The 14478-nt window shown below is 39.7% G+C and overlaps 1 protein-coding gene across 2 annotated transcripts in view; it reads left to right on the plus strand.

Moving 5' to 3' along the window:
- The window catches only part of LOC136884913 (exportin-4), a 194185-nt gene that overhangs the window by 67188 nt on the left and 112519 nt on the right, over positions 1 to 14478 (plus strand). For both annotated transcript variants that reach the window (XM_067157224.2, XM_067157225.2), the window contains exon 8: positions 6057 to 6214. In XM_067157224.2, the coding sequence (XP_067013325.2) occupies positions 6057 to 6214 (158 nt within the window). The remainder of the gene's footprint in view (positions 1 to 6056; positions 6215 to 14478) is intronic.

Raw genomic sequence — 14478 nt, forward strand, 5'->3', positions numbered from 1 at the left:
TGGCCAACACATTTATAGCCATGTACACCCTCCCACTCAGATAAGAAAATTGCATTATGTACAGAAGGTTTAGTTAAGTAAATTAAGGTGTTATCAGTAAGGTGAAGGACGTAACATGGATAGCTTTTTTTACTTACAAATTGCTCCCTCCTCTTGTTTTGAAGGGTGTTTAAATGTAGCAGCAGCAGCAACAACAACAGCAATTACCAATACATTAAAGAAAATTCCAAAGAACAATTTTTTGATACTCAAATGGCTATTGGAACTGCTGTTAGAATTTTGTTTTTCATTTTCATTATTTTGATACAGGAAGGAAGGGCTTGGGGAAGAAAAATGAAAGTGATGGTTTGCAGATGACTTGTTAGTCTGGGGAAAAAAGGAAGAGGATATCCAAGAACAGTCAGATGCATGGGAAGATAATACAGTAGGACCCCTATTTAACGTTTTTACTGGGACCTGAATTTTTTAACCTTAAATGGGGGTTTACCTTAAATCGAGGTTTCAGTAGGAAGCGCACCTTTACCAGAGATCTTTGCCTGTATTAACATAAATTGTACCATCATATAAAACAATATAAAGCAATAAAACAAGGAGATATCTATCCTAGAGACTGTACTGTGGTTACGGTTTGTGCTTCATTTTGACAAATTTTTGTTGGTGAATGTGAATATGCTTCAGTTTAAGGTGGTTTTTGTAACGTTTTACATGATTTTCCATAAGATTTGGGAAAACTACCAAATTACAAGTTGTCCATTTCATGACCGTATCGATGTTTAATCAAGATGTAAGTACAAATAACCATCTAATCGATTAGGTGGTTATTTATACTTACTTCTTAAAGCTACCAAACTCGCACTAAAACACATTAAAATCGGTATTAACAGCAATTTGTTTGTTTAAACATTTTCGCTGAAGTTTTCCAAGCAGCGGCTCACTCATTAGCACGTATTTTGTAATTCCAGTAGTCTAACACGCATATTCAGTTTCATTCTTAAGAATTGTAAAAGCGTCAATCCAGAGGATTGTGACAAACATTTCCATTTTCTTATTTCAAACGGCGTCACCTAACCTAGGTTTACTGCGCATGCATTATGAAAACATATTTCAAGCTCTCTGTAAAGTAATAATATTCTCACTATAAATTTACACGAGAATAGCCTTCCTGAAATTTAAGACGACGCCTCAGGCTCGCTCAAGATCGACTCGCTCGTGTGTAGCGATACGGAAGGTGATCGATCGCATTCAGTAAAAATGCTGGAGTAGCCATATACTGTATTTGGTGCAGTTTATGAATATTAATATCATCATAATCATCAGTGTCCCACTCCAGTTGCCCGGGTCTGGTTAACAAGCTTCCTCCACTCCTTTCTGTCCTTCCACTTTTCCTGCTCCATTACTTCTGCTACATCCAATCCAGCTTCTTTAATGTCCTTCCATATCTGATCCATCCACCTCCTTCTCAGTGTTCCAGCTGGTCTCTTTCCCTTAACTTCTCTTTCCAATTCCCTTCTTGCTACCCGTTCCTTTCCCATACTTTTTACATGTCCGAACCATTTCAGTCTTGCTTTCTGTGTGTTCTGTACTAACAGTTCTATATTTAGCTCTTCTCTGATTTTAATATTTTGAATTTTATCTCTTCTTGTCTTTTTAACCGATGTTCTTAAAAATTTCTTCTGCTTGAATCTTACCATCTTGCCTCTTATTAGTTACCAGTGTTTCTACTCTGTATGTTATTACAATTGGTACTTTCTCTTGGGTACTTCGTCATCCCATAAAAGCTCTCTGACTTGATGATAAAATGTTGTACCTTTACTTAGTCGGCTATTAATTTAAGGGTTGATTTCATTACTTCCATTAATAATGCTACCCAGATATGTAAACTGTTCTACATTCTCTAACCGTTCTCCATCTATGTTCACTTGGCTTCTCTTTCTCTCTTTTCCACAGTGCATGACTACAGTTTTCTTTTTACTAATTACCGTTCCAAACTCCTTCAGATTTTCAATGAATATAATAACGAATACAAATTAACGCACCCGAATTTGCCCATAATAACGGATGAATCAGTAAAAGGGTTCTCATTGTAACCGAAGGATATTACACCGATTAATATAGGAATTTGCTAAGGTTATAACAACATTGCCATTAAAACGGGGGTTCTCTTCTGCTACAGCGGCCATGGTCGGATGTGCATCTGAGTCCAACATCTGACTTTAGCCCTAATTGCCCGAGCTCTAATTCCCTCTTCTGCCTTAAATCATCCTTAGCAAGCTTATTACTACTAACCAAAGCGATTAGATGTAAATATTTGAGAATTTTAACATTTCCTTAACGCTAAATATAGGTTATGCTCTATTGTGAATTACGTTAAATAGAATATAAAATAGCATTGCTCTTATGGAATAATTTTTGGGACTGGAAATTTCTTCCGTTAAATGCGGGTTTACGTTAAATCAAGGTCACGGAAAATCAGGGTTATACTGTAATAATAATGGTGTGCGGCCTCCGGACAGGTCTCGTGTAAGTCTTTCCATTTGACGCCGTATAGGCGACCTGCGCGTCTGCAAGGATGGGACCCTATCTACGATGAAATCTAATGCTGAAAACATCACAAACACCCAGCTCCCCCCAAGCCGTAGGAATTGACTAATGAAAGTTAAAATCTGTGACCCGACTGGAAATCGAACCCAGGACCCCTTTGAACCAAAGACTAGCACGTTAACCATTTAGCCATGGAGCTGGACCATGGGAAGATGAGGTGGAAAAACAAATGAAATTTAATGCCAAAAAGAGCAAGATTGTGATCGCAAGTAGAAAGGAGGAGAGACCTACAAGAGGGATAATGCTTGGAGGGGAACAGCTTAGGAAGGTAGAGAGTTTCAAGTGTCTGGAAATTATCGTAGAGGAAAGTGGAAGAATGCTAAGGAAATAATCGAGCGTGGAAGACAAGCAGGAGCATTCCTGAAAAGTATCAGAACCCTGGTTTGGAGCAAGGATGTCCCTCATAGAAGCAGAAGAGTGATATATAGGATGTACCTATTCTGACGTATGCAGCAGAAGCTTTGGTAATGAAGCAGAGAGCTGGTAACTAGGATACAGGCAAGTGAGATGAAATATCTGAGAAGCAGGTTAGGAGTGACAAGAATGGATAAGATGAGAAACGAGAAGGTTAGAGATATAGTAAAAAAGAGCCACTGCAGAATAGGATAGAGGCATTTAGACATAGATGGTATGGGCACATGAAGAGAATGACAGAGGAAAGGATACCCAGGAGGATGCACATAATGGAGATGACAGGAAGACGACGAAGAGGAAGACCGAGAGACAGGTGAATAAAAGGGGTGGAAGAGTGTGCACAGAGAAGGGGAGAGGACTGGGCAAGAGTGACGAGGGAGAAGTGGTGGGAAGGCAAGAGGAGATGCAGAGGCTTATGTTCCAAGCTGACCCGGCCAACAGCTGACTGAAAACTGCAGATGATGATGATGATGATGATGATGATGATGATGATGATGATGATCTATGGACCACATCATTTAAACTGTTTTCGTCTGTGGTCTTTACCTTTGCCCAGTATTCCTGCCATTGTTTCTCTTTACAGTCTACTTCTTGCCTGTTTTGAGTTTGAGTTTTTTCTGAAAACCACGGTGTGCTCAAAGTTTCTTCCAAAGAGGACTACGTTTCAGGATGTCATCGCGGGTGACCTCCACTTCGTGTAGGTCCATTTCGACCTCATTGAACCAGGATCCTCTGGTGTTCTTATCCAGAAGGTAGGCAAAAATCACGTCAGGCGACCATAGAAAGTGATCCTAGTTTTTCAGATGGTGTCCATTATTGTTTGCATATGCGAGTATAGCTCGTGATTAGGCCTTTTTTTTCTCTGTTGCTCATTTTCTTTGACAGAGACCAAGACGTTCCTCAGGACCTTCCTTTCCTTGGCTTTTAGTGTTTTACTAAACCTTTCGCATTGAGTCATTTTTGCTGCATACATGGCCGTGGGTTAATTGGCTATACTGTAGTGTTGGAGCTTGGCAATGAAGGACACTATTCAATATTATAGATGTGGCAAATGTACCTTAATTAAGGCCACTGCTGCTTCCTTCCCACTCCTTGCCCTTTCCTATCCCATTGTCACCATAAGACCTATCTGTGTTGGTGCAACGTAAAGCCAATTGTATTGTAGATTTCCATGGTTTCTTGGTATCCTACTTCTATCATGTTGATCCTTGATACAAATACTTTTTTTTTTTTTTTCTTTCTTTCTTTTTTTTCTTTTAAAGCTGGATTCACTCACTTAGGTATTTGAACTATTACTACCACTACTTCATGTTTTTTTTGTTTTTGTTTTTTTGCTAGGGGCTTTATGTCGCACCGACACAGGGAGGTCTTATGGCGACGATGGGATAGGAAAGGCCTAGGAGTTGGAAGGAATCGGCCGTGGCCTTAATTAAGGTACAGCCCCAGCATTTGCCTGGTGTGAAAATGGGAAACCACGGAAAACCATTTTCAGGGCTGCCGATAGTGGGATTCGAACCTACTATCTCCCGGATGCAAGCTCATAGCCGCACGCCTCTACGCGCACGGCCAACTCGCCCGGTACTACTTCGTTTTAGGATGCCATCTCCCTATGAAGGTTGGCAATCTAGTCAATTACGATTAGTCGTGAAATGCGGTTCAAAAAATTTCATTAGAAGTTTGTCCATACGAGCAGCGCAAATCTCTGTCTCCTCACAGATCGTAGTCCTTCAGATTTCCCCTTAATGAGGAGTTGGAGAAGTTCAAATCATTTACCTCTCATGATGTACCCAGTGTACATAAGTTTTCGCTTCTTGATGATTGTTAGAAGGTTTTTGTTCTTATTTAACAAGTTGAAGACATCTGTGAAGTTCTGTGCGTGCTTCATTCTCCCGTGCTCCACTGCTAGCTGTCTGGGTACCAGATTTATGTTAATTATGAACTCAATTTTCTCAAAGGAGTTCTGAAGACTGGCCTTTGCTGCTTTGTTTTGAATTGGTTGATTTGTTTTGCAGCTGTGTCAATGGAATAGGAAAAATTTGCAAGATTGCAAATGATACAGTCAAATGTCACATTCTTACTCTTTAACCACCACCACCACCACCATTGAGTTGATCTCTGGTGAGACATACATCTTTTTACCCACAAAAACTAAGGAATACTCAGCATATGCTCATCCAATTAGAGGTCTGGGTTCGTTGGCGGTGATATTAAATGGTGCAAGATCTGGGTTTAGGAGGAGAGAGCCCATCTCGGGAAGATGTGTAGATTGTCCTTGTCCTTTTGTATTTTCTTGTTTGTCCTCATCTCGCATGGAATTTGTGAGTAATCTGTTCCACTGTCAGCTCTTAGCATCCAGGTCATTTGCAGTGACCCCTGCCCACAACATGTAATCACAGGCAGCGGACCTTGGCAATAGTGGTTTTGCCTTAAGATACATACTCTTGGTACACTGTGGACACAGTGGCCCATAAAAGCCTATTGCCTGCACAGCTTCAGGGATGGAATAGGTACCGGCAATCTGGCCACGATCAAACGCATGGAGATTTCTGTTTCATTCATCCCGTGCTCGTATTTTACTCGCACAGCCAGTACAAGGTCTGGCAACATCGCAGTTATATACCACGCCAAACTGTAACATTCGCCGGCTGACCACAGCACCATTTTGACATAAAGGCAGCTATCTATAATTCACTTGCTGCTCATCAGTGTATTTGACGTTGTTGGACATTTATTTTGTTAGTGGCTACTTGAGGATGACTGTTCTACTAAAACCGTGGCATAATACTTCAAAAAAACCTCTCATGTAAAATAGGAGTACTTTATTCCATTAGATATAATTTATGCTCTGTAGAGGATTAAATCTAATTTAGTAATCAGTGATATTCTTGTTTTCATCAATCTAAATCTTGGTTCACTTTTTTTACATTAACATTTCACAAAAAGTGCTTACCCCTAATTATAAGTTCCCCCTGATGCAATCAAATTTCATTGACATTCCCGACTGAATCAGAATTTTTTGTAAGATTTCCTTTCATTTGCAGCTCCACTGGAAAGTCCGAAATGACAAAATGCTCTCACATCACACCATGAACTGTCTAGTGCAGCTGGCATCGCTCAATGGAGCTGTGTTCGTGGACAAAGAAGTTCGCATTCAGTACCTGACCACATACATGCAGGGTTTTCTTAACCTTGTCTCAAGGTATTTCAGATCTTTCATATTTCCTAGATTTACAGGGTCAATCATTAAATGGAGGAGGTAGACTGTTCACGAGCTTCAGTTTAGTAAAATTCACATTTTTATCGCTTAGCAACTGAACTACATTCTGGTTGTTGGACAACATATGATCTGAATCCAGACCTGGAAAATAGGACCTGAATAGAAAGTAACATTCAAGAAATTGATGATTTTATTGTGTAATGACATCTTACGTTAAAAAATTTCAGTAGCATACGTATTTTTAATAAATTATTTATTCTGCTTTCTCCATAATTAGAGACTGCCAAAATTGATAAAGCTTACAAAAGAATTAAATTATTTTATTATCTGGTATTTACCAAAAAATGGAGCAATTCCTTAATTAATTGTTTTGGATTAGAAATGAAACTGGACTAAGACGGGAGTGTGCTCTCGGCTCTTTTGTTTATAATGGTTATGAACAAAATTGTAAAGGAGACAGAGGAAGCATATGGGAATAGGGAGATGAAATGTTTACTACTAACAAATAGTGTTGTGGTCTGGGGAACAAACAGCAAAGAAGTACAAGAACAGCTTGATGTACTGAAGAAGAAAATTGAAAAGTACGGTAAGAAAATCAGCACAAAGAAAAACAAGACGATGGTGATATCAACCAAGTACTGTAAAACCTCGTTAATTCGAAGTCATTGGGACGCAAAAATTGGACTTCAAATTAACCTCCAACACTTACTTCGGAAATGCTAACCCTTGCGGCGTCACAATATATTCGAAGACCCATTACTGTATACAATTAACCTTGATGCACAGTTTAAAGCTCTCAAATGCCATGGGGGAAAAAAAAAAATTTCCAAAATGTATCCAACAAGGTGAATTTACAGTATTCAAATAATGCACTTGGATAACTCACTGGCAAACATAACCACACGCAATGAAATCAAAAGAAAGAAATCATTATTCAAAGACAAGGAGAAATCTATACTGGCTCCCCTGTGCAAGTGCTTTATTCGCTGGATTACTGTATTGTATGCATTTTAGATGCCTTGTGCTTGCACGGAAAGAACCCGATGCTCTTAAAACATCACGGACCGGGCGAGTTGGCCGTGCGCGTAGAGGCGCGCGGCTGTGAGCTTGCATCCGGGAGATAGTAGGTTCGAATCCCACTATCGGCAGCCCTGAAGATGGTTTTCCGTGGTTTCCCATTTTCACACCAGGCAAATGCTGGGGCTGTACCTTAATTAAAGCCACGGCCGCTTCCTTCCAACTCCTAGGCCTTTCCTATCCCGTCGTCGCCATAAGACCTATCTGTGTCGGTGCGATGTAAAGCCCATAGCAAAAAAAAAAAAAAAAAGAAAAACATCACGGCTTATTGAACTTTCCTATGACGAGGGTGGAAAGTTTAGTATAGATAAGAAATGTGTTTTTCCACCAATCAATACACAATTTATTTTAAATAGATTAAACTAGTACCGGTTTCGGCTCTTTAACGGCCATCATCAGCTAGTACATGATTTGTTTCTAGCCATTAGACAATTCACAAGTTGTTATTGTATTAGACATCCGGATGTCTAATGGGGGATGGAAATGCAGTATACAGTAGCATGTAATTAAAATATCAGTAGTTAAGGTAAAAAGTTACAATAAGTTAGAACATGAGTATGTAGAACATATTAAAACATATGGGCCACAATATAAAACACTTAAAAAGTTTTAACACATTAAAATTTGGTATGTATAGGTAGACACTTGTTAAAATTTTTAGTTCATGTTAAATAGATTCCATTCTTCTATCTTCTTTGTAGTTCCTTTGCTGATGATGGCCGTTAAAGAGCCGAAACCGGTACTAGTTTAATCTATTTAAAATAAATTGTGTATTGATTGGTGGAAAAACACATTTCTTATCTATACTTTGTATCTGTCAATACAGAAAATGAAATTTATAAATAATAAAAGGGAGAAAGTTCTCGCTTCCGTCCTCATTACAAGAGTACAGTGACTATACTTGTACAATTTCCCTCCATGGCACTTCTAAGACCCATAAATGCATGCAATCACCTTGATTCTCAGTTTAAACTTTCCAAATGCCATGGAAAACACTATTTCAGAGATGTATCCTACAAGGTGCATTTTCATTATTCAAATAATGCACTTGTATAAAACAGTGGCAAACATAACCTCACACAATGAAAGGAAGAAAAACACGATTCAAAGACGAGAAAAAGTTATGCTGGCTCCCCTGTGCGAATGCTTTATCTTGTGGATTGCTGTACTGTTTGCATTTTTAGATGCCGTGTCCTGGCATGGTATGTGCCCGACGCCCTTAAAACATCGTGGCTTTTCGAACTTTCCTATGACGGGGGAAGGAAGTCTCTCGCTTCCGTGTGCACTGCATAGCAACATAGTACATTTTCCGGCTGGCAATTCTCTCCTTTAAAACCATAAGTCTGTTTGGCCTCAGCATTTAAAAAAATAGAACAAACAAACAATGCAGTTTCATCGGCATTGACAATATTGTTTGGTGCGTACGAATTGATTATAGGCTATAAGCCATGCTTTTTCGCCAACTGTCGGCATTGCCAGTGTTTGCGGATTCTGCGATTTTACCTCTCCGCATACTGCCTGCTACGTGATATTGTGGCGTTCCTTAAAATGCCGAATACAAAATAATTATGATTCCGCTAGAACAGAGCACATATGAAGCACATTGTACTCACGCTGAAGTAGGTGAAAGTGCGCAAAGTTACCCCTGCACGTTTCGGAAGACACCTTCTTTCATGACATTGAGAAATTTTAAATTTAAATTACTCTGTATTTTTTTTTTCAAAATGTAAAGGAAGTTTCAAATTAAAAGTCTGAATTTCGGTAATGGGAGCGACATTGTTCTTTGAATTACGAATTATCCATAATTCGAATTAAATGATTTAAATAGCATGCAAAACCGTACCTCATGTTTTTGGGACGAGAGCTGCTTCGAATTAGGCGGGATTTTGAATTAACCGATTTTGAATTATCGAGGTTCTACTGTAGAAACACAGGTGGTGGTAGTGATTACTGTTTTAAGAGGAAATATAAAGGTTGCCCAGAAAATAATGCACCACAATTTTTTTCTTAGCCCCTAACAATGGTACGAATGTGGAACATTAGATATGAATTCTTTGAGGTTATCGGAGTGCGCGCACAAAGTTTCCGTTTCTTCCAACAGCGTACTTGCAGCAGTGGTTCAACATGGTGTATGTAAGTGATGTACTTTACAAGCAGCATATTGTCATTGAATTTCTCACTGCGGAGCAACAAACAGTTGGAAATATTCACAAACGTTTATGTGCGTTTTGTGGAGCATCAGCAGTCGACAGAAGTATGGTTAGTCGCTGGGCACAGAGGTTGAGACCATCTGAAGCGGTTCGGCAGAGTGCCAAAATTTGCAACGGTCGGGAAGGCTACCCGCGGCTGTCACACCTGACAAGATGCTGCGTGCTGATGTGCTCATTCGCGAGGACCAACTCGGAACGACTCGGCATTTGGCGCGGGAGCTGTCAATCGGCAAAGGACGTTTGGGTGTAATTATCAGCGCTCTTGATTACGCAAAAATTGTTCACGATGGGTTCCACTCCGTCTTACGGGGGAACACAAAACTCTCAGAACAAACATTTCTTCCGAGTTGCTGCAACGTTTTGAAGCCTAGGCAGAAGCCTTCTTGTCCTGGATTGTGACAGGAGATGAGCCCAAAACAAAACGCCAATCGATGGAATGGCACCATCCTGACTCTCCACGGAAGAAAAAATTCAAAGCAACTGCTTCCACTGGTAAGGTCATGATCACTGTGTTTTGGGGCTGTGATGGTGTCATACTCATTGATGTGATGCCGAGAAGAGACACCACCATTAAAACTGAGGCATATGTGAACACATTAACCAAACTCAAGAAGCACTTCCAACAACTCGGATGCCATAAACAACTGAGGTGATTGTTTGCTTCAACATGATAACGCACGCTCTCACACAAGTTTGAGGATTTAAAGTTAAAAACTTCATGATTGTTCCGTATTGAATAGAGAAATAAGAAGATGTACAATATTATAGGGAAGGATCCACCTTTCAATACTCCGTAGTAAAAAGTAGTTACAACCTGTTTATTGGGACCGGTTTCAACACATTTCAAGTGTCATCATCAGCCAATTAGCGAAGATCTTAAAACAACTAATATATTGAACACAGGCAAAATATTAACATTGTATCATATCGTAGCAATTCAGTTAATGTTCAAAACACAATAATCACAGTCAAGAGATACAATGATACAATGTTAATATTTTGCCTGTGTTCAATATATTAGTTGTTTTAAGATCTTCGCTAATTGGCTGATGATGACACTTGAAATGTGTTGAAACCGGTCCCAATAAACAGGTTGTAACTACTTTTTACTACGGAGTATTGAAAGGTGGATCCTTCCCTATAATATTGTACATCTTCTTAAGTTTGAGGATGTCGAAACAGGGTTGGATAGTGTTACCACATACACCCTATAGCCCTGACCTAGCTCCCTCAGACTTTCACTTGTTTGGGCCATTGAAGAATGCCGTTCATGGGAGACATTTTGAGGATGGCGAAGAGGTGATTCGCACAGCGAAGAAATGGCTTTGTGAACAGGAGGAGTGGTACCGACAAGGAATACCGTATTTACTCGCGTATTAGACCCATTTTTTTTCCCCTCCACTTTTACAGCCAAAAATAATAAAAGGGGTTCCAATATGTGATAACGTCTAAATTTTGTGCAGCGAACACATGATTTCTAGGTTATAAAGAGCTATAAATTGTACGTGTAAACATTCTATACTGTTATTTAACAGACTTACAATGTATTTAAGTTATACTGGCTATTTTCGTCGGAAGGCAGTATTTCTAAATGTAAAAAGACAAAAATGAACACGACTTTTAGGCCTACGGTACAAATAAAAGTCTGTTTTAGTTACTCATATCACGTCATTCGTTACATCTCATTAACTCCTCTGGTGAGGACGTCAGGAAGGGCATACAGCCATAAAAACTCGCTACGCAGATTCATCTCACTTCATACTAGATCCCGTAGAAGAAAGGGATAAGGGTATCGTCTTATCATATAATTAAATATTGATGCAAAAGAACTTAATGGCCAGTCATTTGTCTCTGTCATTTCAGCAGTAGGCCTAGCACACAGTAAACCTGATCACTGCTTTCATTTGAATTATTGCCTTGCGCCGCCAACTTCCCTGCCTTGCTACCGGTGTGTCGGCATTCTAAGTGACGTCATCTTCACTGCTATCTCTCGTCTGACGCGTCAGCCATGCTTCATCTCTTTGAGCCATGCACTGCAATCAAGAGCATACGAGGTGCCATCATTTTTGAACCTTTTAAAAATAATTTCGTTCCCGACTATAGAGTCTAAACAGTGTAAATCTATTCCCAGTTGGTGTATATGTAGCAGAAGCCACTCCTTCCGAATGAAGCCATGCTGTAGAAGGCATGCCAAACCATCAGCTGGGGTAACTAGCGTATGTTACGAGTTGTACTTCCGAATGTAATACATAGTAACTGGAAGCATTATTTTGATAACTGCGGCTGTTGAAACACAGACCCTTATTTTTAAGTATATTTCATGCTTGTTCTCTACATTTATCACATCAGGATTTGCGTAAACAACTGTCCATGAGAGAAGACAGACCACATTGTTTAGGTTAGGTATATTATCGCGCTGATAGTGCCAAAAGTTTGATGGAAAAAATAAAAATAAATAACAGGAAAATATACCGCATTTATGGATATTTACAGGTGTGGCGGTAATGCATTTTATTATCATAATGTTTAATTTTGTACGTTTGTTGTTTCTTTTTTTATTAACGCATACCCTAGTATGTTTTGTTTGGCGTCTCCGAAAATCGTTTAAAGTACGTGGGAACATAAAATTATTATTTGTTAGGTACATTGGCGAGTAACACAATCGTTTTGATTGGGTAGCTTTTATCACGTTTTAAACTTACTTCTCTCCAAATATATACCTAAATTGGCCCGAGTTGCGAGATATTAAACGACCACTTTGTTAATGATCTCGCCCGCTGTATAAATAGCAACAACCGCAAATATTTCTCAACTAAAGTAAACTCGTTTCCTCATCCCGAGGTGCTACAGCTCTTTTTGGACACACCCGCAGTGGAGGGGAGTTACATGTACCGTTTTTACCGCATATCAACCTAATTGCCATTCGTAAATCTCTGGCAGTACAGTACCGGGAATCGAAGTCAGACCCTCGAAAACAGCAACTAATTGTGCTAACCATTATGCTGGCGGACATTATTAACTACAAAACACAGACATATAGCATGACTGATGCATGCTTGCAATGCGTGGGTTGGACACGAGGCAGACATTTCTTAACTATGAAACACAGATGTAGCGCATAGATTCGACGCGTTTTTCATTGCATAGGTCGTACGGACGAAACTATTCACAAATTTGTGCGATATCATCAAAGCTGCAATAAGACTTGTACCTGCTTTGAAGAGGAATCGTCATTGTTCTCTGACGAATTATGTTGGGGGTTCTTATAGGCAAGATTTATATTTTTCATTTTCTTCGCCTCGAAAAGCCAGGGGGAGGGGGTCTAATACACGAGTAAATACATGCTCTTGTCTTGCTGGAGGGAGGCCATAGAACGCGAAAGAGATTATGCGGAAAAATAGCAAATGTAGAAGGAACATGATTATTTCTTGTGTATAAGTTTCATTGTGTTCAATAAATAAATAATTGTTGAAGAAGAAGAAAAAAAATATGGTTTGTTAGTTTCTGGACTACCCTCGTACAATGGGGAAAACATCGTATCTTAATACTAATTAGAGGAAATATGGAAGTACTCTAGCCCTTTGAACAATAAATAGATGGGAGGTTGCACAACGGAAGTGTAAATGAAGGATTCCCTAAGCCTCATAATCCTTATACTGTCAGAGTCAGAATGAAACAGGAGTTGACCAAGGAAAATTGGATAGAAAAGATAAGATATTTTATTTATTCTGGTGATGTTAGGGATGTATTCCCTTTCTTGCTCTTACCCACTCTTAATCTAATGGACTGTTACTAAGAAGTGCTTTTAAATAATGCATGTAATGCCTGTAAAAATACCTTGACCGGGCGAGTTGGCCATGCGCGTAGAGGCGTGCGGCTGTGAGCTTGCATCCGGGAGATAGTAGGTTCGAATCCCACTATCGGCAGCCCTGAAGATGGTTTTCCGTGGTTTCCCATTTTCACACCAGGCAAATGTTGGGGCTGTACCTTAATTAAGGCCACGGCCGCTTCCTTCCAACTCCTAGGCCTTTCCTATCCCATCGTCGCCATAAGACCTATCTGTGTCGGTGCGACGTAAAACCCCTAGCAAAAAAAAAAAAAAACCTTGACAAGATTGTGAGATGGACAGCCAATAATGGGATGATAGTAAACCGTGTGAAAAGTTTGTTTGCAGGTTTCACCAAGAGCAAAGGTCCTTTTAGTTTTAATTACTGTGTGGATGAAGTACCTAAGTGTTAATAGCGAGTGGGGGGAAAAAAAAAAAAAAAAAAAAAAAAAAAAAATTCGCCCAGAAAATGGTTATAAGACTGACGTGGAATTGACCCTTGTTAATGAACGAGAGTCCGGCTCCATGGCTAAATGGTTAGTGTGCTGGCCTTTGGTCACAGGGTTCGATTCCTGGCAGGGTCGGGAATTTTAACCATCATTGGTTAATTTCTCTGGCACGGGGGCTGGGTGTATGTGTAGTCTTCATCATCACTTCATCTTCATCACGACACGCAGGTCCCCTACGGGACTCAAATCAAATACCTGCTCTTGGCGAGCCGAACATGTCCTCGGACACTCCTGGCACTGAAAGCCATACGCCATTTAATTTTTTTCAATGAACAGGAGATGATGGAAATTGTGATTTCGATGTACCAGTGGATAGCTGTCACATGTCTATGTGTGTGCATCTCCCACATGCTCAACACATGAAGGTTCGTCCGGACGCTTTAACATGTGCACAACAGTAAATTTGTAAGAATACAGATGCAGGTCCTTTTTGATAATGCTTTGACACGAAAATCTCTTAATTTCCACTTGCACAGATAAATGGCATTGAGATTTCATCAGACTTTTTTCAAAGCTTTCCAGCACTTGAACAATGTTTTCTGGTGTTTGAACTCTTTTCGGATAGTTACGGTTTTTATTCGCTTCAGAGCCCGTTTCATGCCATTTTGCCACTAAGTTTTGCAT

The sequence above is a fragment of the Anabrus simplex genome, chromosome 13 (genome assembly GCF_040414725.1).
Source record: "Anabrus simplex isolate iqAnaSimp1 chromosome 13, ASM4041472v1, whole genome shotgun sequence".
NCBI lineage: Eukaryota > Metazoa > Arthropoda > Insecta > Orthoptera > Tettigoniidae > Anabrus > Anabrus simplex.